General features: G+C 43.9%; 1 protein-coding gene across 2 annotated transcripts in view; it reads right to left on the bottom strand.

Annotated features, from left to right (window-relative positions):
• PIWIL4 (piwi like RNA-mediated gene silencing 4) overlaps positions 1 to 19,372 on the bottom strand; it is a 370,970-nt gene extending 351,598 nt beyond the window's left edge. The window contains exons 1-4 of one of the 2 annotated variants that reach the window (XM_085621407.1): positions 19,314 to 19,372; positions 17,610 to 17,701; positions 8,389 to 8,578; positions 3,620 to 3,745 (exon numbers count right to left, since the gene is read on the bottom strand). In XM_085621407.1, coding sequence (XP_085477533.1) covers positions 3,620 to 3,745; positions 8,389 to 8,578; positions 17,610 to 17,696 — 403 coding nt within the window. In that variant the 5' untranslated portion in view covers positions 17,697 to 17,701; positions 19,314 to 19,372. Of the gene's footprint in view, positions 1 to 3,619; positions 3,746 to 8,388; positions 8,579 to 17,609; positions 17,702 to 18,374; positions 18,436 to 19,313 lie in introns of those variants that run through there. The other variant, XM_085621408.1, reaches the window with a different exon arrangement.
• Between the last annotated feature and the right edge of the window lie 509 nt (positions 19,373 to 19,881).

Here is a 19,881-nt window from a genome sequence, read left to right as displayed (position 1 = left end):
CCCTCTGAAGTTCACAAAGGGCTAAGTACAACCCCCAGGCCATCCTGATCAGAAGAAGGAAATACTTCCCCACACCCAATGCATTTTGTTCCCGTCTAAAAGGAATACACCTCAAACCACAGGAGACCCTTCAACAGTCACGTGACCCTGGACACTTGCAGAAAGGCACATTTGTTTTAGGCAGAAAAATGCCAACTTTCTTGCAGAGGCATTTTCAGAATAGTAACTTAAAATTCAACTCAATATGTGAAAGAATAATTTCTCTATCTGCTCCCAACTAAAGTTATCACTTATAAAGTGTAATAAGGTAATCCAGTTTTATGTCGATGGGAGAGCAAGCCTCGCTACAGTGAAACACTGTATATACACTGTGAATACACTTTGAGAGTTTTTCACTACCAAGGCATGTAAAACTTAAGTACACATGTCCTACTTCTTAAATACCATGCTCCCTGCCTTATGAGCCTTTATGGCGTAGCTTGGAGTGACATACGTATTATAAAAGGAAGGTTAAGGCTGGGCAAAAGGTTTATTTTGCCAGATAAAAATGGTAGTTTCAAACTGGCACTACAGGCTGCAATGGGAGGCCTGTGACATGTTGTACAGTGCTACTTTAGTGGCTGGCACAATAGTTGCAGCAGCCCACTAGTAGTATTTGATTTACATGCCCTGGGTACATGTAATACCTTTTATCCTATGGTTCTACTGTGTCTCTGTGGGTTTTTGCAAAAGATAACTTTGCATGTGGAGCCGAAAAGGTACATTTCTATATGAATCCTGTCTTGTGATCTCTGGGAGAGGGTGGGAGAGGAAGGGAAGCAGTAGTCAAAAGAACCATTGCCACCCCCTCTCTCCCTGCCCCCCAAAAACAATGTCTTCCCAAAAGGGAAAACATTTTCATAAAGAAACCCAGTGTGTTAAAAGGGGCGGGGACTGCTTTAAAATAAATGTGTTCTGTTTGAAAACACATATGCAGGAGTGGATCCTGCTGTCCCTGGCTGACCACCATCATTGTATTCACAGCCAATCGCAGGGAGTCACAATAGGAACATATCTAATGATATTCATTAAGCAAGTCCTTTTGCAAACCTCTGCATATGGTAATTTACACATCGTGGTTTGCAAATAGGGATTAGCATGCCAGGGTCTATGAAACATCAAATCTGAGCATAAAACATCTAGGGCCACATCTATGACCATTTCTTTTTGTCACTCACAATTTGCAAATTTTAGCGAATCACAATTTGCAACTCCCAAAAGGAAATGTACTAATGTGTCTCAGACACATATTTTGAAATTCCCAATGGGGTCGCAAATGACCTGCCTCATCAATATTCATGAGGCAGGTCGCAATTTGCGACCCATTGGACAGGGCAATAACACAGGTACGGTGACCTGCTGGGGACCCCCAAGTCTGTGTTTACTTTTTAAATTAAGAAACTTTTTTTTTAAATGCAGCCTGTTTTCCTTAAAGGAAAACGGGATGCATTTCAAAAACTAAACTGAAACGTTTCAGTTTAATTTTTTTAAGAGTAGGCAGTGGTCCGCAGGAATACTGCCTGCTCTTAAAAAACGTTTTCACTGCCAATCACAAAGCGGAAGGGGTCCCCTCGGAACCTCTTCCTATTGCGAGTGGCTTACCATCTAGTTGAAGTAGGCGGTAAACTGTGATTGTTTTGCAACCACAATCCAGTCGCAAAACAATTGTACATGTCCTTGCGACTCGCTAATAGGAAGGGACGCCCTTTGAATGCCTCTTCCTAATAGCGACACAAAAGCCCTATTTTGTGGCTAGGAACAGGTTACTGACTTGCAAAATAGGGTTGATACATGCTACACCCCTTTTTATCGGTCCCATATAGCCCGGATCTCCATTTGTGACCACTAAAAACAGTCGTACACATGTCCCCTAGGAACTAAGAGGGTGGGAATCTGCATTCAGATCCATAAATAAAAAACTATGCAAAATAATCAAGGCAAGTACAGATCCTCCAAATTTTTCGAAATCAAAAAATACCAAGTTGCATAATCCTGTCATTGAAGCAAACATGTAAACTCACACACGAAACATATCAATATATCTCCTTTGGTCAAGGAGAACTATGCCTCATTGCATTCGCCTGAGAAGTAGACTCTGCATTACATGAGGAATACTTACTTGGGTGTGTTTGAGCTCCCACGCCTCAACGAGAATCACAAATGCCTTTCAGATAAACGTATTGAGAAGTAATAAATAGCTAACGCCTTTGTAGACCTAACCATGGGGAAGTCCTCTGGCCCTTGTCAGTTCATACCCATTTTCTGCGGGGAACAACCTTTACAACGCAACTTTTACAACGCACTACCATTACGAAACTATTACAACGCAAATGCTGTGACAACGCATGCCATTACAACGCAAGTCTTTACATCGACTTGCACTAGATGGCGTGCTAACATTGAAAATAGTGTAGTTTACTATCCAAACACCTTCCCTACTGCAACGTGGACTGGAGTTAGAATAGTAAATTACCCTTTTTTAATGTTAGCAGGCCATCTACTGCAAGTCGATGTAAAGACTTGCGTTGTAAAGACTTGCGTTGTCGCAGCATTTGCGTTGTAAAAAATTCGTTGTAACAGCATGCGTTGTAAAAGCATGCGTTGTAACGTCATACATCCATTTTCTGCAAGATATATACAGACAATATACATTCTGTTGGTTAGATTTGCTTACACCAATTTGCAAGCACAGAAGCAATAGGGGATTTGGCCATGGAAGTAACTTTAGGTAAACATCCACAACTTTAAACCCATACTGTAGTAGTACCTCAACACCACGGTCTATGGTAAAATCCTAGTCAACAAACTGTTGTAAACATTGGTTGTCACCCATCAAGGACAGGAAGTCTGGGAAGATATTTCAGAGATAACATCAGATTTATGTGCCATATTATTTTGTTTTAATAAGCAAAAACATTAGATAGCCCCATGGCTGCAACAGTGCTGAATGCAAAGAAGGCCCATGATGTTGGTGTTAATCCTTTCTTGCTATATAATGGATCACATATTCTGGAAATGAGTGGTCTCCTTGTCTTTGTTGAATTATTTATATTGAAGACAACACACTTGGGAGTGGACTTACTTTTGTTTAATGAGGAAGTGGGGTGCGTTGATGAAGATGCGGGTTAACAGACAAGCTTAGTATGAATTGAATTGCTTTTATATGTAAACAATGCATACATTAGAACACTAAAATCTGAGTTTCGGAAAAAAGCAGCTCAATGTCATCTACTAACACAATACAATATACCCTCAACCACAGAATATTTTTGTCAGTTTAGGATCAATATTACTACGATAAAGCTGAAAGAAATTCACACTTATTTCATTTAAATTCGCACCACTCATGTCGAACAGCGAAGGATAAATTGGTCGATTTGATCATCAGGTTTCCAGGTATAGCAATACAATTATTGCCTGCTCTGTCAAAGCAGCACATTGATAACTGAGTGTTATCTTACGCTAAGCAGTCCAAACTGAATACCACATACAGCCCTAAAACACAGTTCAGAAGGCAGGACATGGCCTGTTCAAGTAACTGGGTGGCTTCGGCTCTGGAATAGTAAATTAAATGACATACCTGTTTTGGAGTCCTTTACATGCGACATAGTCTCTCTGGTATTTATCCCAAGATCATGAACATTGCGACTGATCTTTCCACCCCGCTCTAGAAAGGACCGCCTTCCATCACCGGCAGACATGGAACCTTAGCAAAACATGTGACCAGTTAGAGAGACCAATAGGTATGCAGTTTAATTTAAAAATAAAGGCAGTATAAAGTGAACCAGTATCATTAAGAAGTCAAAACACTAAGGGGTCCGCCCGCCACCGTAACGGAATGCGGGACCGTCCGCCAGAGGTGCGGCGGTCCCGCACCTGCAATTAGGATGCCACCGCCACCGTGGCGGCGGCATCCCCTATTCCCAGCATGGTGGCGGGCGGTGCTCACAGCACCGCCCACCACAATGCTGGGAAAGCACGTTGTGCATTGGCATGCACAAGGTGACAGGCACCGCGCGGTGCCTGCCCCCTTGTCCATGCCAATGCAGGGGGGTACCATAGTTATCCCCCATGTGCACCTCCCAACCCCCTGGGGGCCCGCTATGGGCCCCCAATAGCAGAGACCACATGCCTTTCCATGGCAGCAACGCTGCCATCGAAAGGCTGATCTCCGCCAGCATGATAATATGCGTGGCGGTGTCTTGCAGACAACCGGCACCATATAATGCCCCTTTTCCGCCCGGTCGACTCGTCGACGGGCGGAAAAGCTTCGGACGGTCATCCCATCCGCTGCGGACCCCCCAGCCATCCTAATATGGTGGGGGGTCATTCAGGTGTGGATGGCGGGCGGATCATCCCCGCAGGGCCGGTGGTGGCTACCACCGGCCCGGCGGGGGCGATCCGTCCACCATCCTAATAGGCCCCTAAGTTCTGCACACAAATTCTCTTGTTTATGTTCACAAATTAACAATCTATATCCATGTTACTTTACATCATGTGTACATAGTTCACTGCTTACATTCTTAGCATAACTGTCGGGTAAAACCAAAGAGGTATGGAGCATAAGCTCAAAATACCTCCTGGATATTGTGAAATGTTCTTTCATTACATGGTTCTTGGCCAGACATATCTATGAAGGAATATATTGTGAACATGCTAAAAGTCATACATTCAGACAGATAGAAGCAAAAAAGCAATTGGCATCGCCTACAGAAAGGCAAACAAGGAGTGCATACATTTTTCTCCTCTAGCTGCAAGAAAAAGGTACCCTCAAGTGTGGTCAAACAGGATGCATTGTTTAACACAAATTAACTGCTGATCACAAAACGTATCCCTTCATCAGTCAAGGTTTGGAGCTAGGCCCTCAGATAATGGAATTCTGATCATGTTTCAACTTGTCAAATAAATATTGAATTCACAGAGCAGACTTAATATCTTGAAGGATCACATCAGATACTGGCAAAGTAGGACCACTTCAGAACTATTGAATACATGACTCAAATTTAACAACTCAAAAATATTATGTGAATGTCCCCAACTTGGGCCCTCTCACATGTGCAGTTTGTGTACTATATTTCTCACTTTTTCATGTATTTTGTAGCTAACCACACTGTGGCCAGTCAGAACAGTGATAAAGTCAATTCTGAGATTTTTCTCATGAAATTGTGTGTAAAAACCTCTAGTTTTCGTTGCTCAGAGGAGAACATTTTGATTCCAAAGAACACTGTAGGACGGCTTAGTGTCCGGTTTATGAACTCTGAACTATGACTCTACAAAGGGTGCATTCGCCATTGCTCAACAAAGCAGCGGAAGGAGTGGATTTGCTGGTTTACACTTCTATCAAAACAATGTTACCCCTCAATAAAATGTCACTCTAAATATATTTAGATTTCTGAATTAGCCTGTGCGAAGGTTTTAAACATTTGAACTATAATTGCCTTTTGTCGTGTATCGTGGAGGTTATTTTTTAATTACAAGGTTGTATGCAAAGTTACCATTAAATCAAAAAATTCTGATTCAGAAAATTCAAGAACTAGTCTTTGGACATCATTTTGAACCTGAAATCAAGTCTAATTGGTTTACATGCATTCTGTTATCTGGAACCTCAAACCTGTGGAGATCTGATTGGCCGACTGCAAAATATATATATTTTTTCAGCTTGGCAAGGGGTTTAACCATGAAGCGAGAGTCAGTTTGACTGCCTTTGTTTGGAATAAGAAATCCCCTGTTCAAAATTGGCCTCTTTGTGAAACCTGCTCTTTTATATGGTTCTTCACACACTACCATCCCTTAACTGCTTCTCCAATTGCATATTTACTCCAGGGCTACAAGTCAATCTTGCAAACTCACTGGACAAAAGATCTCTAGCTAATATCTGTGAAGATGCACTGCAGAAAATAATTATCTGACCACTTCTCAGTTAAGAGAAAAATGTAAATGGCATTCCACATTTTCCAAGTACTTTACAACTAATTCCGCCCATCAGTCTGTAGTAAAGGCCGTGTTTTCACAGATTTCAGATCCTAAAGGTCTGCACAACTAAAGAGATAGATTATCTAAAATAGCAGAATAGACTGTAGCCTTTACCACCTAAAAAGTGGTATAGAAATAATGTATTAGGCAACCCTGAACTTCTCGTATGTCGTATATTGTTACAGAGTATACAAAAGTCAGAAAAGTCACATTTATGTACTTTAAATTGTTTATGGTATTATAATTGAATTTATTTTCACTGTTACATCAGTTGGGAGCAGCTTAAAGAAGCAATTCAACAGCATTTCAACGACCTTCTCTTTTTGGGTAAATCTAATAAAGAAACAGCTGCCAGTCTGGAGAAAAAAAATTGAGCCCTTCCTCACTACCCACCTAACCTTCATCCCTTGGCATCTTTCTAAATCAAAAAGCTACATTCAAGTACACACCTGAACATTCAACTTAGAATCCTGAAAGGGAGTGAGCTGTTCATCCTAGACACTGACTTCAAAACTGTAATACAAGTGGGGAATAACTTAGCCATTAAAGACACAACCAAAATTCCCACTGCCTGGGAGGCGAGTCCCGGCGAAGAAATCTATTCTGTCGTTGGCACATGGGCTGAGTCGACTGCCCCACCATAGAGATAGACAACTGGCGTCAGCGTCCCTGTGAAGGCTACCATGGCACTGCCCGAGCGGAGATAAAGGGCGCATCGGCTCTTCCTGGGTCCCCTCATCCACCTTGGGGCCTGGACTTCGCAGGCCGGCATCCTTCTGCAGGTGTCCATCTAAGTATCCACTTAGAATGAATGCGACATGCATTGCATCAGCCAGAGCAGGGTTGCTGGAACCGCTCCTGGCCTCGACGGTGTCCTCTTCCATTGCCTCTGAGCTTCACCCTCTTCTGTGACAGCCACTAATTCCATTGCCTCTGAGCTTCACCCTCTTCTGTGACAGCCACTAATAACTCCATTTGCCAACTCACCAAGAGAGTACTGCACTGTTTACAGACTTACTCCTCAACCCTGGAGCGGCACGTGCCCTCCAGTGATCACCACCATTATGCTAACCAGGCAGTCACACATCGGTTTCCTTCCAAGTGCATGCAATGCGTGCATGCAGAGGTCTTTTCCCTTCTGACATCCCTGCGCGGTCGTCAGTCTCAGAAAGATGCTGCCCTGACAAGAGCGCTTCTGTGACTGGTGTGCAGCATGCTAGTAAGTTCCATTACTTTCTCTCCAGCGTGAGCAAAGAGTGAATGTGTGCTCCTCCCGAAAAGGAAGGCTTGCTGTATCAGATACGGAAAGATTAACTAGGTTGTGCATAATGCACACTTTTCCCTTTATTCCCTATACATGGAGAACATTGTTCCCCGTGGAGAAATCACATGCCTATATCGCCACCAAATCTGGTGGTGATCAGTTAATTCTAGAAATAAAATATACCTCAGGTAATTTCCAAGATTGCATCGGATTTTAAGGATGCTCACAAACCTGCCAGATGGGGGGCATTCCAAATCTTGCATTACAGACAAATCTGCAGTACTAAAACCATTTATACCTATCAAAAATCCTCCTTGCTGGACATAAATGGAGATATTTGCTTCTGTAAACCTGTGGTCATGACCTTTGTGGCTTGGCCCTAAGGTAGTTTTGTTGAGATTGAACTTACTCAAGACCATGGGAGTGTTGTAGTCTCCATGTGAGAGGACAAATCACAGAAGTGACCCAGATTGATTGCTATCGTCAAAATGCACCAATGTGTCCACACCCAATAACCAAAAGGCCCAACTAAGTAGTCGATAACACGAAGACTTAACGGCCTGACTCACAAAGAGTGCAGTTTCTCATTGTGGTGCCTCCACCAAGAGTGCGAAGTCTCTGCCACAACTGCGGAGGCTCTCTGTGAATCGGGCCTGCACCATTGGGTCAGATCTGGTGGCTTAGTGGACTAATGCGTCCACTGCAGGGGCCTGTGTTCAACCTCATGGTCACAGGTTCAAATCCTGGCGGGCCCACTCAGCCTTTCATCCATCTGAGGTCGATAAAATGAGAACCATTGAGTTGGGTAACAATAAACATCTGTTATTCAGCACCACGATGCCTCCGGGTGAACCCACGCTTTAAAAAAACACATGCTATGTTACTATTGGCATTTAAATCCTGAGCATTTTGAAGTCATTTTAGAAGTTTCCTGTTAGATGCCATTATTAATACAGTCTTAATTATTTTGAAATGAAGCAATATTCTTGCAGCAAACGCATTCACAGATACTGAGAGTTTCCATAGCAACTTCTTTTCCACTGTTTGGTACATTTCAAATGCTTTTTTTGTTTGTTACTGTGTTATCAAAATGCAACTGTCGGTCGACTTACTTCGCAATGATGTCTTTTGTGGCCTTGCACGTCCATTACCATTGGAATAGCCATTGCCACGTCCATTGCCGTTGGCATATTCATTGCCACGTCCATTTCCATTGGCATTTCCATTGTCATGTCCACTGTTGTTGAGGTATCCATTTCCAGGAGGTGGGTTTTTAACATGGGCATCATGTTCATAATTGTTCTAAAAACAGAAACACAATTATCAAAGAAGGCAAAACAAAAAAACAAAAAAGCATGGAACATACATCCTGTGCATGCATACCCTTCAGTATATCAGGACCTAGGACACAACACTGAATAGGTTCTATCATTCTCAGAGGGGGCTAAATCAAGCTTCCATTCTAACGTATTAAGTGTGCTACCTTTGTGGGCCTTTGCCATGGGGAATCCTGCCAATGCACAGCTGCGTGTGTGGTATAATTATTTCTGCATTCATTACACGTAACGAAACATTAATCAAAATAAACTTTAAAAAATGCCTTAATGCGTGCCCAATTGACAGGTGTGACCTGGTGCATTAGTGCATTATACCTTTCTTGCCTGCAGCAACTCATTAACCCAGCGCAACTCCCAACTGCAGAGTACTAGCTTGAAACGTCTTGCAAATCACATTCAAGACACTAACAGTGGAACATAATTATGTTAAAACCTCAAAATATTGTCCTAGAGCTACATGCAGAATATGCATTTATGTCTTAGACCAGGAGGAACGTACTACCCTTAGGAGAACATACACTTAAAAATACTCATTCACCCTAAGCAGAGAAAAGAAAAAATGTCTTAATAAAGTGGAGGCATACTACAGATCTAGGGTAAACAAGTTGCATGAGTGCCTTTCCAGGTCCACCTACGTCTCTGCTAAATCCATCATTATGACAAACACAGAAGTGTTGAAACAACTTTGAATGCTTGTCTGAACTATTCCACAAATCTTTAAATATTGTAAAGGCTGTCTTTCACTATTCAGCAAGGTTGGGCAGGTTTCAACATATATGATGAGATTTTGGTGTAGAGAAATCTAAAGAAGCTGAAAAAGGTTTCTTCAAAGAAGCTTTCCCAACCATCCGCATAACCACTTGGACTTTCTCACCCCCAGCTATGGTGCCCATTGTGCTGCCGATGGCAGGTGTTGCTACGTGATTGGTTGTTGGCTGGTGTATGCACCTGGAGGATCCTACATGGAGGTGTCAGAGGAAACAGGGATACTGCGCCAGTAGTAAAAAAAAAAACCACTTTATTCGATTAAATAAAAATCATAAAAGTATGCTATACAGTTACATACAGTTAAAAAGTTAAAAAGTTTCCAGAGCATATTATATAAATTAAAATTTTGAATATATTAAAATTCAATAACAATAAAACCACACACTCAAATTGATAACAGATATGACGTGGTTCATAATCCCAGTATTTCATGTATTTTAGGCAGGTTGAGTTAAATTATCTCATACAATACTCGGGTAAGCATTTACAAGACAAGAACCTACATTCAGCTTAAGTCTTTTTCTTCTAGCCCGAATACAGGCGATCAAAAAGTTGGCTACGCCAAACATTACTAAAGGGGTCTCCATTAATTGAAGATAACACAATGCGGGTTTGAACTGTACAAACCCCTTTTCCCTTAGCAGTGGTCTAATAAACTTTTTCCTGCTTTCAGAGAAGAAAGAACAGAAAAACGAAAAATGCGTCTGATCCTGATCAGAAAAATGATCACAGTCACAGGGCGCGTTTTCATTTGGGTGACACCACTTTTCATAAATTCCCAACAAAAAATGAACTTGATTGAATCTAAATCTTGTTAGGAGCCACCGGTGATAGGGTCTAGTGACAATAGTCAAGTAAGGTTGAATTGACAGAGACGAGATCAGCAAAAAATGTGACCTGACTGTAGGCTTTGTAATTTCCTTTGCTTCTCGTTCTGATTCACGTAAATTAATAAATTGTGTTTTTACCCATATAATGTCTTCTTTAGTAAGATTTTCCGGGTTCAGGTATAATTCAGGGCTACCCAAAAGTACTGCAGATGTTTTAATGAAAGTCAACCACAGAACGTCCGCCACTCCATCCCTCTCCATACAGTCTCTAATGATCTTGTGGTTCAGTGTAAGGTTCGGGTTCAGCCAGGTTCTAATCCAGAGTAGGAGTGGTGCCAGATTTAAAACATCCGTAATGTACCCCATCCCGAGCTCCATATGGGCTGCAAAGGATGAAGTAGATTGGGAGAGACCCAAAACAGAACGAAGAAATTTATTTGCCAGTTAATGTCCAGAATCCGTTCTTATACGTAAATCCTGCAGCGGCACGGATAGGTCTCCCCGCGACGTAAGGCGACTTCTGAACCTTACTCCGCGGCATTTGCTGACGGAGCTCATCATCTATAAGGAGAGGGCTGTGAACAGGATTTACGTATAAGAACAGATTCTTGACATTAACTGGCAAGCAAACCTGATCTAGGTAACACATAGGATTACGGGCCGTCTTTTCCCGAATCCTATTTTCCATCATTTATTTCTTGGTCCTGACGAAGCGCTCCCGGATCCAATAGGGACCATCTGACAGCGCGAAACATGTAGACCTTTCTCTAATTCACTTCTGTAATACACAACACGGGTTGAGAGAAGTGGGACTCTATTTGGTCTTGTTTCCCCTCTCCAAGCAGCACTACCGTGCATCTCCATCCCCGTGAACTTTTTAGTCTGAACCAGGGACCTTTTGATTAAAATATTTTTAGGTCCCTGTCTCATTTTAAACCTGCACTCACCAGCACACCCCTACCCACACACCCTCACTCACAAATGCGGCAACTCCTTAAAAGAACTCCGCCAGAGAGCCCCTAACCAAGGGCCCGTGAGGGACTGCAGCGCCACCCCCACGAGGAGCAACCTTGCCCAATGATGATGCTATACATCCACAAGAGTGTGTGAGGGCACTACATACCACAATAAGGAGTACTCTCTCCTTACTCTGCACACTCACCTTATCCCTGGAGACATTCCCCACTTTTTACAGCTTATCTGCTGGCTGTAAATTCCCCCTCCATTCTGTAGGAACTGTAACCATTCGTTGGAATAATGTATGACTTTTAGGAGCATTGGTTCAGGACCTCTCTCTAATTACTCCTAGTCCCCCCACACATTGATTTGTTGAATACTTAGGATGGAAATGGTACAGAAGGCAGCTAAAAGGTCCAGTAGGATGAGGACTGCATTTTGCTCTGGTCAATGAGGGAGTCCAGTCTCTGTGCTGTGGTTACTTCAGAAGCCGGATTGAGAGATGTCCAGTGTGTGGTTCTCTTAATTTCGGAGAGTTGGGGGTTGATGGTCTTCTCGATGGCCTTGGCTGGGAAGGGGAGGAAGGAGATGGGTCTGAAGTTCTTGAGGTCTGTTGGGTCAGGGGATGGCTTCTTCAGCAGGAGGTTGATATCGGTGTGTTTCCAGTCATCGTGGAAGGCGGCAGTTTGATGGAGCAGTTGAAGGTGTGGCGAAGCTCTGGGGCGATGGAAGAGGCTGCTCGATGTGAGATGTGATACTTGCATGGGGCCGATGGGGCTCCGGAGTGGATGCTCTTCATGGTCTTGAGTGTGTCGTCTGTAGTTATTCGAGTCCAGTTGAGCAGGGTCTGTTGTGGTGTGGCGAGGTTGCGTGAGGCGGTGACGGGCATTGTGGCAGGGTCTTGGTTGTCGAACCTGTCATAGATTTGCCTGATCTTGTGGTGGAGGAAGGTGCCAAGTTTGTTGCACAGGTCTTGGGAGGGTGGGATGCCTGTGGTCTCACTGTTGGGCCTGGTGATCTCCTTGACAATGGCATAGAGTTCTTTGCTGTTGTGTGCGTTGATGTTGATTCTGTCTTGGAGGGCCACTTTCTTTGTTATTTTGAGGAGAAGGGGGTGTGCATTGATGGCGGTTTTGAAAGTGCATTGACAGCGGTTTTGAAGGTTGCGCGGATTTCTGCTGTTCCTCCCTCTCTTCTCGAGTCGTCTGCAGGTGCATCTGGATTTGTGGAGGGCAGGAGTGAAACAGCTGGCTTTCTTGGAGTGTTGCTTGCCTGGTGCCTTCTAGAGGGGTGCCAGAGTGTTTGTGCAGTTGTAGATCCATTGATGAAGGTTGCGTGCTGAGGTGTTGGTGTCTGTTGATGTCGGTGGTGTGGTACTGCTGAAAGAGGCAATGGGATGTTCTTTGCTGGCCTTGTTCCAGCTATAATGGGAGGGGCAGTGAGGGTGGTGGTGAATGGTGGGCATGGAGAAGTTGAAGTGCACACAGTGGTCGTCGGTCCAGAGGAGTTCGGTGGTGTGGCTGTAAGTGATGTTTCAGCTGGCAGAGAAGATGGGGACGAGCGTGTGTGGGTCAAAGCGGTTACTAGCTGCTCGAGTCTGATGTTGGCCAAGTTCTGCAGAAGGGATGTGATGTTCTGGTCACTGGGGTTGTCCAGGTGGAAGTGAGGTCTCCGAGTAGGATGCAACCGGTGGATGCGAGAGTCTGGGGTGCAATGAGATCTACGATAGCATCGGTGATGGGGGGCGGGGGCCAGGTGGCCTCTAGATAAGGGTGCCGCGGACGGTGGTGTTGGGGTTGATCTGGATCTGGAAATGGAGGTGTTTCATGGTTGTCACTGGGTCGTTCAAGTGAATGATCAGGTGGAGGGTGTTCCTGTGGACGATTGCGCAGCCTCCTCCTCGTTGGTTGGCACGGTCCTTGCAGGTGATTTTTTTAGCTGTCGGGGATGGCGGTGGTGATGTTTGGACCAGAGCAGCAGTTGGTCCAGGTTTCCATGAAGAAGGCGATGCCGGAAGAGGCGGCGTCAAGGAGGTCCCATATTTCTGAGGGGTGTTTGTGGAGGGAGCACATGTTGAAGAGGATGCAGTTGAGCTGGTCAGGTGCGCTGTTGGTCAGCTGGGTGGCGAGAGGAGCTAGCGTGTTGGCGTGGGCAAAGGGGTGGCTGCAGTTCTGGCAGGACAAGGGTCTTTGGGTGTCCTTTGGTGATGCATGGTAGCAGGCGGTGTGGTGTCCAGTGTTGGGGGAGAGGAGGGTGCTGGGGTGGTATCAGCAGAAGGTCTGAGAAACAGACAGGGTCCATGGCACTGGGCGCGGTCCAGGTGCGGACGGGCGCAGAGGGGCTCGCCTCTGGCCAGCCTTCGGCACGCCCACGGAGTAGCCGCCATTAATTAGCGTGCGGTGGCTGGACAGCTGGGAGGTCGGATACGCGGGAAGAATCACTGGAGGGGGCAGGGTCTCAGGAGATCGCAGCGGCATAGGCAAGGACAGCGAAGCAAGAGAGCGAAGAAAGTAAAAAAGGAACAGAAAAAGGCAAAAGCAGAGAAAAAGGGAAAAAGCTGAAAAAAAGAGAGACACAGAATGGGCAGCCCACCAGTAGAGCAGTGATGCTCTTCCATTAGACCCTATTGGTGGAGGAGGGCCTCGAACTCCTGACCAGAGGGTCCGCAGCACCAGCGGAGAAGCAGCCACTCGGCGGAGCTGTGCAAGGAGAGAGAGCAGTCCACTATAAGATTAGTGCAGAGTTCTGGTTATATTCAGGTTTAGGACTACAATTATAACTAAAGGTTTATGGAGAGGGATAACAGTCTACACTGACCTCAACACGGTGACATGGCATGTAAGAGGGCGAAATAATCCCACGAAGATGGGCAGATGGCGGATATACATAGGCACAACACTGAGCCTTGCACTCTTGCAGAAAAGCTAACTTTACTATGGGCCGCTCCGACAATTTGGTCACAAACAGGGGAACACATAGACACTTTGCTTCTTACTTAATATAATTTAAGGGGGTAGCAATCATGGTCAAGAAATCTGTAGTATTTCAGCACCTGGGATACAAATGCAGACACAGCCGGGCAGTTTCTTATTGCACTGGGTGTATCTCATGCTACATTTATCAACACGTATGGACCAAACTACGATGATCCCATATATTTCACTTAAGTAGTGGCAGACTGTACCTCCCTTAACCCTAAATTAGCTGGGGATAAGACCATAATCCTACGTTTCATGTCAAATGACATAGCTCCGGAGGGATCAGCCAGATTGCATGAAGCTGCTAGATATGATGCAGAAAATATGTGTGTACAGTGAGCTATAGTCTTTGATGCATCTCCCTAATAAGTGAAGACAGGTGTTTAATGAACTGTTCTAGTAATTTCAACAGCAAGTTCATATATGTGTATCTATGTATACATCCTCGGTTCTCTCTCCAAATGTGTCACTCTATCTTCCCGGGGTTTAGAAAGATTATACATATCCGGAGCTTCTAGATGGGAAAGCAAACCCATTATAGGGTGTGCTGACACACCACAGGCTGAAACACGTGAATGGGGCTTTGTACTAAACGATGCCAGTTGAACCCCAAGAGTCTAAGATCCTTGGTCCTATTCTGAAAAACTCACACCCTTGAAGATTAATAACAACAATTTACAACATGGCAACGAAAGGTAATGAATGATATCGTCAACGATCAAATACACAGCAAAAATATATGGTTGCAAAACCTGGGCTTCGAGATTGCGGTGATCCTATGAGCTCATTGTTGTCCGCAAACAAAAGAGGTTTCCCCAAGACGGAGACACAGGTTAATACACTTTAAATACAGAGTGTACTACGCCATGGCCAGTTTGGTAGGGTTTGATATTAGTGATAGTTTACGCAGCTGGCGTTGTGCCCCCCTGCTGCAGTCTCGTTTACTTGGCATTGCACTGCCCCTCAGTTCATTCCTATTGGCCGTGAGTGGTGGGACGATGAATGCCATGAACCATAACGAACAGGAATTCACTCCTTTCGCTGCACTACTAGACTATGTGAAGAACCTTTTGAAATCATACAGGAAAGGGAAGGCAATTGACATGCTGTTGGGAAAGTGGAGAGTTGCTATGATATGGTGGCGAAGGCGGCCCCCTCGACTGAAAGACTGACTTAAGGACGGAATAATGCATAGGGAATCGTCCGAAGTTTAGTCCTCTATGTTGCCCTCAGCATTCCAACCTGGGATATTTGGAACTTGCGTCATATGTACTTGATGAACCAAGCTGAATCATAGGAAGCTGCGTTACACATGAATTGGTAAACAAAAGGCAGGACTGGGATATTGTAATACTGGATGGTTCATTGCAACCTGCTGATATGGTCATCGTGTGTATTGTGGATTATGACCATAATGTCACCTGCAACAATAGCCAATCATAATCCTAGCAATGCATACATGCATGATACCTGGTGCAGTATTGTGTGATTGCAGTCTACTGCCAAAAGAAAGTTGCGAATAAATAAGTAAATAATAAATAAATAAATGCACACATGTAACTACATTTCAAATGTATTTGTTTTCATTATCAAACATGGCAGTTCGGAACATAAATACTGAATGTCATTGCTGAAGAACACATATTGTTTTGTTAGGGATAATTGTTGTTATTAAAAAAAGGAAAATAGCACAGTGCAATATTTGTGCGAATTTGCTGTATTGTAAGCACTACCAGTCGTGACTGCGTTGCCAGCCTTTGAAAAAACATTTTATTTTTTTTAAAGATAAAAAGCACATAAAAGTAAAAGTTATTTAGGACTGATTTACAGTGCACAAAATTATTGGTAGTGAAAAATGAGTATCAGTTATTTCGTCCTAAGAAATGTCTTAGCTCCACTGAAACTCAATGCTTAATTTAGAACATTGGAAAATAATATTTTTGAAGTATAACTGTAGCTTTTTTGTCCCGAGAAACTTAGTTGTGACTAAATGATACATTTATATTACTTCTGTTCTGAAACAATTCTTTTTTTTTTTTAAAGTTCCTTTTTAATTAGCAAAAACCTATTTCAATAGTGAATGAAGAATTTTGACACGCATCATGTACAAGAACCTTTCCAAACTATTCTTTGTGTTTCCTAATAGCCTTAATTTGTAATTAATTCAGTTCTGCTGGGCTTTCGCTGGGGTGGAGATTAAGCCTTGAGGAGAAAAACTACTATGGCATTAGAACTATGGGCCTGGGCCTAGACATGAATCTTGTGGGGGGGGTGGGGAGGGGGGGGGGGGGGTATCAAGGGATGTGCCACTTGGGAGTGCATAGGAACACGTGGTCATACAAAGAGCCAGGATTTTGACATGTTGATGCAAAGCAGGGACTTAGATGAATGAAGACTGATCAGAAAGGCTGTACATAAGAATATTGACAACACCTAAGACAAACTTGGATATTTGATATAAAGAGTCAGACATATGAGGGAATGTCCGGCGTATTACGATGTCCATAGGCATAGAATGGGGTCGTAATATGGCAGATGTATGGCATCGTATGGGGGTCGTATGGGCATCGTATGGGGGCCGTATGGGCATCGTATGGGGGGTCGTATGGGCATCGTATGGGAGTCGTAATATAGCAGACCCGTTTCTTTTTACCACTAAATGTTGGCTGCTTTCTGCCACCAAAGAATCTGAGTGAAAGTCTAGGATAAATTAGGAATTACTGGGAAAATCAGAACAGGAATTATCAATTCCCTCAGTAAATCCCAATTTCTAGAAGCAAACAAAGGGTTCCACCTGTAATCACTGTTAAATCTAATCCCTGGAGTTATCAATACCCACGGTATTGTTAACTTTAGAGCGGATTTAACAGATAGAAATCTGTGGCAATTATAAACATGTCATAAGTGAAGCTGTTGTTTATAACGCAATAACACATTTATTTTCCACGATTAGTGCCGGGCAGCTGAAGAATGGATATTGTAATACATAATCTCATTACAAGTAACATAATTTGCAAATGGATTTATTTTGTTTTATCGTTATACAGTTTAATACAGAATGAAAACTGCACGTCAATCATGTTTTATTTTATTAATGTATTAACTAAACTGTTCATATATTTAATGCTTAAGCGTAAAAAGAGAATTAAAACAGAATCTTGAACCTACTGGACACAAGGTAAAAATGCATTTTAGAATGTGCCCTCTAAACCGGAAGTGGCTTCCTTTAATCTGACATCCACCGCACGAGAATCATAATTTAAAGGCAAAAGCGTGTTGGACAGTTTTCCTTTCGTACCCCAATAAGTGTTATCAGTTTCACAGCAATTTAAAGGTTCATCACACGTTCTTGGGGTTGGTTTGGTAGAATAGCCTTTTCTTTTTGAGAAATGGGAAGCAGCACATATAGGCATTTTACAAATTTAAACAAAACAGACATTTCCAAGGTGCGTGTAATACGAACCCCTCTCGGTGACCCCGCTATCCCGACAGCTCCAACCTCGAGGGACAGGCTCTGTCCCCTGGCTCGAACCCGAGCTCGCCCCGTCATTTTGTCTGAAAAGTAGAAAGAACATGGATGTAAAAACGATCACGGTCACTGGTGTTTAGATATGTAAAAACGCATCTTACACCGTTCAATTTAGATGCAAATGTAAGTTTTTCAGATCTATATTCGCTTTGAAAATGGATAATTTGTGTGGCCGCTCTATCGGTAGAATTGTCCCTTGGCACAGACCTCCTATTCAATCAGGGCGTGGTCGTTCTGCCAGCCTTGAATGTTCAAAGGATATGTCATCCTACTACGCTTAAACGAAACTTCTGCCAAGAAGGGCATTATTTAACCAACCCTTCATGAAAAGACTAATGTTGTGTTTAACATTCGTTGTCGTTGATGCCGAAATCAAAGGGGAAACATTCAATGGTACATTGCATATATGATTTTTGGTATACATACATAAAATAAATAAATACGAATAAATGCAACTAACGGTGTGGGTACTAAAAATCAGGCAAGAACCAGCACAGCTACTGCCGCTCAATAATTAGACTGGTAACTGCAGCCAACTTGACCAGGAACTGCAGACACCAGGGGGTTAAACATACTAGTGTGCGCTGTGAAGAAGCTAATATGTGAGAATGAAGTGTCGTGTTTGCAAACAGGTTACAATAAGCAATTCGCAGCCATGGATGGATGCTCTGCTTCAAAGAGCGCTGATTGTTTTCTTACCTCCAATCTCAGGACCAGCAGTATCTGATGTTTGTTCGGGACTAGGAAGATGCGGACTCGGCTACAACGCGCCGCCTATACACCTACTGCCACGCCCAGCGACCCACGTGTAAGCTTCAATACGCCCGCCCCCGCGAAAACCCCGCCAATCGCGTAAGCAGCTGGGGCTTAAAGTGACGCCCTGCTCTGGACACGCCCACGCAAGCCCCGCCTACCACGCGCGGGAATCGAGCACGTGCAGCCGCACATCACCTGCACTAGGAAGCAGCTGTCAAAGCCCAGGCGGTTAGGCGCCCTGTCAGTAAGCGTCTGTCGCTTCTATTCAACGCGCCCTCTAGCTCAGTAGAAATATGCCTTTTCCTGAACTAACTCTACAGCATCCAGTGAGGAGCCACCGAAGTGCTAAACAGAATTACTGGGCTACCAAACCCAAAACATGGCTTAACTCTTACTGCTACGCTGATTCGCGTAAACCCGGCTCATTAGGAGACCAAAGCGGCTAAGTGCGATGTCTTACCTTGGGGGAAGGAGGCGCTAAGGGGAATGTGGCTGTCACCAACAACCCCAAATGCAGAAAAGTAATTATGCCCATGTCACTTATAACCACAGCCGAGTCCGCGACTTAAGAAACACCTGCCCACTGACTGCAAGCGATTCTGAAACATCCGTACGACACAGCTACCACCAGTGCAAATTCCAAATTGTATCATATCCACTACATTTACATACCTAAAATGACTCCGTCACCTTAAACTTTGTGAAACACTTTCCCACACCACACAAATCACAAAAGTTTTTTATATACTTAATGCCACTGCCGCTTATCCACAAATTGTAATTACAATCTATAAATGTACAGAAATGTGGCAAACTTAAAAACATCTATAACCACACACCAAAGCAAGGGTTCTACACTTCAGAGTCCATGCACACACCCACCTGTGTTCTCTTCCTTGGCACCCGCAGTGGCTGTTCTCCAGACTCCAGCTCTTCCCGCCTTCTTCTCTGCTGAACCACGCCCAAGCAGTGTGAACCGCGCCCTTTCACGCAACGTGCAGCATGCATGCAGAGTAGCGTGAGCCACGCCCAAAACAGCGTAGACCACACCCACAGGACAGCCCCCGCCTGCCAATCACTGTAGGTCACCCCACACTAGGTACCCGTCAAACATCCCTCTTTCCAATTTACAAGGGTCACCTTGTGGAATATAACCACTCTAAAGTGATAACTGGCAAATTTGTAGACAGCAGATGTGAAATACGCACAAACTGGTATATTGTGCTTTGAGAGGATAGTCTAAATAATTAGTGTCACTGGCCACCCCAGTCCTGTGATGAAGGATCACACAGATGAAGCACCACTCACAGTTATGTTAAAACATAATTCAAGGCAACATATACTTTCTGGGCATCGTCGAATTTTGCTCTGGTTAATGGAAATTAGTCAACCACAAATTCAGCCCTGAGGCTGGTTTGACTGTGTTTAAAAGTAGCCTAAGCAGAGGTTT

This window comes from Triturus cristatus, chromosome 8 (genome assembly GCF_964204655.1).
Source record: "Triturus cristatus chromosome 8, aTriCri1.1, whole genome shotgun sequence".
Lineage (NCBI taxonomy): Eukaryota > Metazoa > Chordata > Amphibia > Caudata > Salamandridae > Triturus > Triturus cristatus.
This window is presented reverse-complemented; position numbering and strand designations above follow the sequence as displayed.